General features: G+C 49.1%; 2 protein-coding genes across 2 annotated transcripts; both read left to right on the top strand.

Moving 5' to 3' along the window:
* Nucleotides 1-148: 148 nt before the first annotated feature.
* LOC34624292 lies at nt 149-949 on the top strand. Its single transcript, XM_026336107.1, has 2 exons — nt 149-674; nt 756-949. The coding sequence occupies exons 1-2, from the start codon at nt 149-151 to the stop codon at nt 947-949; spliced, it is 720 nt and encodes a 239-aa protein (XP_026191892.1).
* Nucleotides 950-2802: 1853 nt separating this feature from the next.
* On the top strand, nt 2803-3782 carry LOC113147025. Its single transcript, XM_026336106.1, has 3 exons — nt 2803-3193; nt 3289-3394; nt 3635-3782. Exons 1-3 carry the CDS (start codon nt 2803-2805, stop codon nt 3780-3782), a joined length of 645 nt encoding a protein of 214 aa, XP_026191891.1.
* Nucleotides 3783-6378: the final 2596 nt, after the last annotated feature.

The following is a 6378-nucleotide window of genomic DNA, read 5'->3' as shown; positions in this document are numbered from 1 at the left end:
ACAAACCCAACCCAAGTTTCGCCATGACAAGCTTTCTTCGTGGACATCCCTGAAGCTGGTACTCGTGGTGCCCCGCAAGGACTGGCAATCTTCCATCTGGATCTCCAGAGTGCTCTTATGATTGCCTGAGCGAGCCTCATTCACAGACATGGGGCGATCTGCGGGCCAGGCAAAATGGCTTACCTCATGTAGGCGCTTCATGACGGATCACCCCAAGAGCCTCGTTCTACGAGTACGCTTCCTACTCCTGCTTGATTGTACCTTTATTGCTCTTGCAATTACCTCACTTAGTGCTCCATGGTACATGCAGGAGTGGAGGGTCGCCAACGGGGAGATTCTGGCATGGACACTGAACCTTGGAACAGCCAAATTCAGGGTTGACTGCTCCTCAGACTCTCCCGAGTTCTTGGATTTGTGCAAAAATCTATATGGAAGATTGGCCGGAGACCTCAGGGCTGTCACACGTTCCATTTGCAATGCTGGGGAGAAGGTGCGGGACACGGAGCTTCAGGCATATCTGGGAGATACATGCAGTGACATGCGACTCATTGAAAAGCTCTCAGTCTCAACGGGGGCGGGTGGTGGTATCTGCATATGTATGATGGCCTTCGGAATAGTTTGCTTCTTGTTACATGTCTGGTCGGGCTTTCGCAACAGGAGAGCGTGGAGAGCCGGTTTCGCCTGTCACGTACTGGCCACGATAGCGTTAATGACTTCTTGTGTTCTTTACACTATGGCAATCTTGAGAATAGAAGACCTCTTCCACTTCCAACCTCCTCTAAATGTGGCATTCGACCCTGCTGAAGCCGAGCCCATATCTCACGAGTTGCTTTACGGGTTTATTACGGCAATAACCTCGGCAGCGTTGCTGATCATTTACCTTCCCTTCTGGTGGAAGGCAGCACCCTTTGACCCAGACCCCTATTTCGTCAAAAATTTCGTTATCTGACGTCTACCTTGTGATTGATGGCGTGGTTTTACTCCGGTACTTTCCTGTGGCCAGCAGTCAGCGGAATCACTACAAGAAATAAGGTGCGAAAATTTACTTTGATGCCTGTTCCTTCAATTCCCTCCCACACTGGTAGTGTACGGACCCAGATCTACCGTTTTCATCCTTGAAGCTCAGTCCTGATGTAGTTTCCAAAATACAGCGTGCATAAGGTAACACTACAAGAGTGTAAGCATCTAGTTATAGTGAGCATTATAAAGCTTAGGGAAAGTTCGAAGTCCCTATTACAAAAAAGGGCCCTGAGGTTGAAAAGTCGTTGGCATGTTTAGCCATTGATACACGGGCCATAGACTGTCCACGAGTTGTATTTCACAGATGATACCATTATAACAACGCTTGCTCTGTTCCAAACAAAAGCATAATGGCGTCAATCGCAGTAAGGCAACAAGTGCTCACAGAGTTTCTACGGGCTATGTTCCTATTTAACAATTACAGGAGCGATGTGTGTACGCTTAGCCTCTTCTCGTTCCGGGAAGTTTTCTGCCAAGCGAACACTTTCAATGCAAACGAGCTATGTCTTCACTGGAGTATAAAACGCTTTCATTGGTGGTATGAACAGTTATCTGCCTTCGACTGCGTTCTTTCCAACTGCGTTCGGCCCCTGCATAGTCCAGTTCGCTTATTATGACCCTTCCACGTCACCGGAATTGCTTTTGGATGAGACATTTAGGTCGATTCAAAGCCGGTTAGGGTGATTCTTCCATTATACGGGTTTCTTGTACGCCAGCAGACTTTAATTCTGGCCAGCTTTATCACGCTCAAAGTATTCGCTAACCACGTCCTGTTTGCCGCTGACTCCATTAATAAGAACCGTTGACGGCTCTAAGAGCGTCTAAAGCCATCATATCTTGTCAGGAAGAAAGGCAAGAGTGGCGTGTGTCACCAGGTGCAGTTTATGGCCTCTCTGAGAGCACGCCACCACATTGCCTCTAAATGATTGCACCACCTTTGTTATCTTTCCTGTTGCATCACCTCTCACCTCCGAGAGAGCCATACTGCTTTTTTGCTACCCATATTGGCCTGCTTGAGTGCTTCTCGTGGTCGATGCACTGCATTTTATTTCTAATGCTGGTAGAATTGAGGAACAGCTCTGACTGGTCGCATGTCTGTAGTTAGCAGTGGGCAATTCCTTTGAACTAGTACACTTACAATAGCATTGATAATTATGTTGGTGCCTACAAAAGATGTTTTGTCCACGAGTGCCTCCTAGTCAAAATGTACGAGTCACCAACTCCACCAGCTGACCGCTTGGACGCTGCGCCTCGGTGCACCACTAGGTACCAGTGGCAATTGGCATTTTATGAAAATAGTCTTACCTCCATAAACATTGTTTTCTACAGCTTCAATGAGCAACTGGCTACATACGCCTTTTGGGTTTCATTCTTCACGGCGCCGACAGGCGTCGATTCAGGACAGCCGTCGGCACCGCCCGTGCGTGAGGGATCGGGAGGCCGGATATCATTACAGTCGATGCCTATGCAGTAATACTTCAGCGTAGGGTGAAATCCATACTACCGGCAAGCGCCTAGTTCAATCCAACGGCAGGGTCCTTCCTCACAGGACTTGTTTGCGGGCTTGGAAGAATGCGGTGGTACATGACGGCATGGCTAGGGGTGGGATCTGCTGCTCCCGCTGTACTTCCTTTTTGCACTGCAGCTCCTAGGCGCATAGGAGAAAACAAGGGGGGCCAATTAGAACCAGGGCAGCTTTCGCCGGAAGGTTCCACGTCCATCCAGCCTACAGGCATTCTGCAAGTGCCTGTCCAGCTTCCTAGCTACAAATCGGATGGCACCATGAATAGCACTTTTCATTACCACCCCTCTGGCAGGCAGGAACTGGCGGTAACGACGGGATCCCACTCCCCCATACACAAGGTGGTGGGGGTCCATGCGCTCCAGATACACGCGGAAGAGGACTCGCGGAGTACAGTGGACTCGGCAAGCTCTAAAATCTCATACTCACAAGACCATTCAACAACAGGATCCACTCACGTCAAGACTCGCTGGAAATTCAGTGATACCTCTTTCCTGCAAGAAATCCCCGTGCCAAGTACAGCAATCCTAGTTGTGGTGGGCACCTGCATTATTCTGGTCCTTACTGTTGTCGGCATTGTCACATATTATGCCCTTTTCAACCGAACTAAAGTGCGACGCCAAAGTGCCCGTGAAAGATTAAAATGCTATGGTGAGTACTCCAAGCATAGTAGCTCGAAAGCCCTAGACGGGCAAGCGCCTTTGTCAGGACCGCATGCATTACTAACTACGGACGTTTTCGCTCAGATGGGGAACAAAAGGCAATAGTCGCTCAACAAGGACATGACTGCTGCCTTCCTAATCCCCGCGCCCCCCGTGAATCCTTCAATTCCCTGTACAATTTGCCTTCGGGGTGAGCTGCGCGGAGTTTTGCACGGGCTGTGCCCGGCGCCTTCGTTCGTGCAGACCACTTTAACGTCAGCGCTGTACTTCCCATGCTGAAAGGCACTGCTTTCGCGATACTTACGATGCATCTGTTGATGGGAGATGCCAGTTATGCAGCACGAAGTACCAATCAAGCACCTTTAAGATAGCAACCGGCCCCCTATGCTGGTGCCAGTAACCTAAAAGTGCGCTTCGCTTCTTTGCTCAGATTCAACGAGAGGAAGACACCGAGTGATATAGAGTATGAAAGACAGGCCCTAAGCACTCGATTCGCTCAGTACTCGGAAACTGCAAGATCCCCGCGGGGACCTGGTCTAAAGCCACACCCAAAATACTCCTACCCTCCTGAAGTATAGAACGGCTCACGTGGCCTAAAGCCTATACACCCCTAAGTCGTGCCAGCTGGTCCTGGAGGTGCTACATTCAGAAGCTCTGTACAAGGCGAAACCTGGAACCGACGACTTGTAAATGCATTTCAAAATGTACTCTAGGATCCACTCTACTCTGACGGGAAAAACAGCTCATCCGGGAGCACGTTGCAGATCCATGAAAGCTGTTATGCACTGCTTTCCGTGGTAAGAGGTTTTAAGCAAAAATCTCTATCACACGGAACGGCCTTCCGGCCTTTCCACATCGCTTTAGACTGACAAGTCTCCCCGCGCGAAAGGCAATGTACTGGTGAAGCGCGGGGCATCAGCTACCAACAAACTTAAGCGCTGGTTTTATTCGACAGGAACGCCCCCCGTTCATCAAGACGTATCAACGGTATTTTTCAATTTCACTTCACCTAGACCTCTGCCTCATCTTTCTCCTCTTGCGCTGTAGCCTCCTGGTGCGTTTCTTCTTCCACTGCGAAAAACCCACAATACAATTTTCCAAAGACTTGTAGCAAACGGTTTTGCGTACCAAATAAGCCCACCCCAATCAGTATTTCCTAGTCTTGCGATTGGAACAACGAACCAACTTGCAAAACCCGACGCAGCATGCAAAGGCAGACGTATCTTGTAAGAATATCTACCTTATGTGCACACTGTAACAAGCGTGGAAGCATGCGATGCAACTGTCAACCATGGGCAAATGGGAACGGGTGCATAAGGACTCGAATTAAGCAATCACGCGTTGAAGCACGAGCTTCCGAGACGTCGCACGCAGAGCACCCCGCATGCGAAAACTACCTCGTTCCTGCCTCAATCCACAAATACCCAGGACGACTGATGGGGATTTCAGACATCTAAGGAGGTCGTCATGCGTTGCTACAGGCGCTTGTAGCATCGCATACGCAACACACTGCGAATGTGAAACGGCTTTCCTGAAATGTCATCAGCATATCCCCACAAAATACAACACTTGCACGTATGGATATGATTGTAAACACAGCAAAAGAAGGCGCAGCATTCTCAGACATCTAAGGAGGTCGTCATGCGTTGCTACAGGCGCTTGTAGCATCGCATACGCAACACACTGCGAATGTGAAACGGCTTTCCTGTATTATCATCATCCGCTGCACCCCCCCAATAGCACAAGATCATTCACTCAATGGCAAGCTGTAAGAACCGGCCAAGAGATGCAAATTGAAAGAACGGTGCACCCAAGCATGGACGATTGGGTCCTTAACGGCCAGGCCAAGCACAAAAAAGAATAATAGGCTGTCAACCACTCGAAGAAAAACGCCATCCACCACCACCAGACGCTTGAACAGGGAACCAACGGCACTCCATTAACAAAAGCTGAGCATTAATGCGGAACAATGCATGGATGTAAAAAGGTAAATCAAACAATCTGCGCAAACACGAACTGAGTCAGCGGAGGAGAGGACCAACAAGACTGTATATAGCAAGTCTTGCTGGCGCGAAGACCCACCTTCCACCTCATCTTCGCCCTAGACTTCTTATACCTACTAGCACCGTGCGCCATTTTCGAAAATATGGTTAAAAGCAGTGGAGATAAATATCCCGTCCATCATGCAGCACCGTCCAGAACTTGGCCGGGCCATGCAGACGCGCAGCTGCGGGGAGGGAGCGTGCCCCATTTTCGCTGCTGCCCCCACACCGATTGCATGCACATCTGCTGGAAAACGGCAGAGCGGCACACTTAGCACTTCTTGTTTCTCCTTCGGCCATTGTACGTTGGTTCAGCTTGTCAGGCCCTATTTTATTGCTAGTATTGGCTGGCCGTGGACCGACTGAGTCAACTTACGTTCTACCAGTGAGGCATAGCCAATGATGGCCACGTGCAACTGTGCCGAATCCGAGCACTTTAGTTTTGATAGACTGTTACACCATGCATTTGGTAAACCGAAGTGATTAGTTTCGTCTGATTTGCATTTAAAATGGTACTATACAAAGTTCCTGACTGCTCCTGAACTTTCTTCGCTCACCTTGTACCCTGCAAGCACATAGTAAACAGCAGCCCGGCTACGAGGTCTCCATAAGGAGACGCCTATATCCCGACGCAGCACGAGCATCTTGAAGAGTTATTAAGTATTTCCCACACGAAGCTCCTTTCTCCTCTGCCCGCAATCCTTAGAGCTCCAACATCAGAGGAGTCGACAGCTGGCTGCGTGAAGCTTCACCCGCAGAGCACTGAGCATTCACAACCAGTTGGACAATTCATCTAACGTGAATGCACAAACAATGCACCTTGTCATGCCAAAATAACATTATTGTGCAAAAGCTAAGATATACTGACAAAAAGTCCAATAGGTTAATACTTCAATAATCCTAACTTGAGTCAGTAGTGTTTGAGCGTGTTTGAGTGACGCTCTGCCCACTATCTTCCCCACCGATTTTAAACGCTTACACTCATGTTTCACACCTGTCTGTCAAGGCCAACTGCATGCAGAACAGTGGAAGACTTGCCACCCTATAATTTCCTCTCCTCAGGAAAGAAAAAACGCCAAAACCTGCACATGAGAGCAACAAAAGTTCGTGCATGTGCCGACACAGGTAAATC

Source organism: Cyclospora cayetanensis, unplaced genomic scaffold (genome assembly GCF_002999335.1).
Source record: "Cyclospora cayetanensis isolate NF1_C8 unplaced genomic scaffold, CcayRef3 CcayRef3_contig_93, whole genome shotgun sequence".
Taxonomy (NCBI): Eukaryota; Apicomplexa; class Conoidasida; order Eucoccidiorida; family Eimeriidae; genus Cyclospora; species Cyclospora cayetanensis.
Note: the sequence above shows the minus strand (reverse complement) of the source record. Positions and strands in the feature narration are given on the sequence as shown.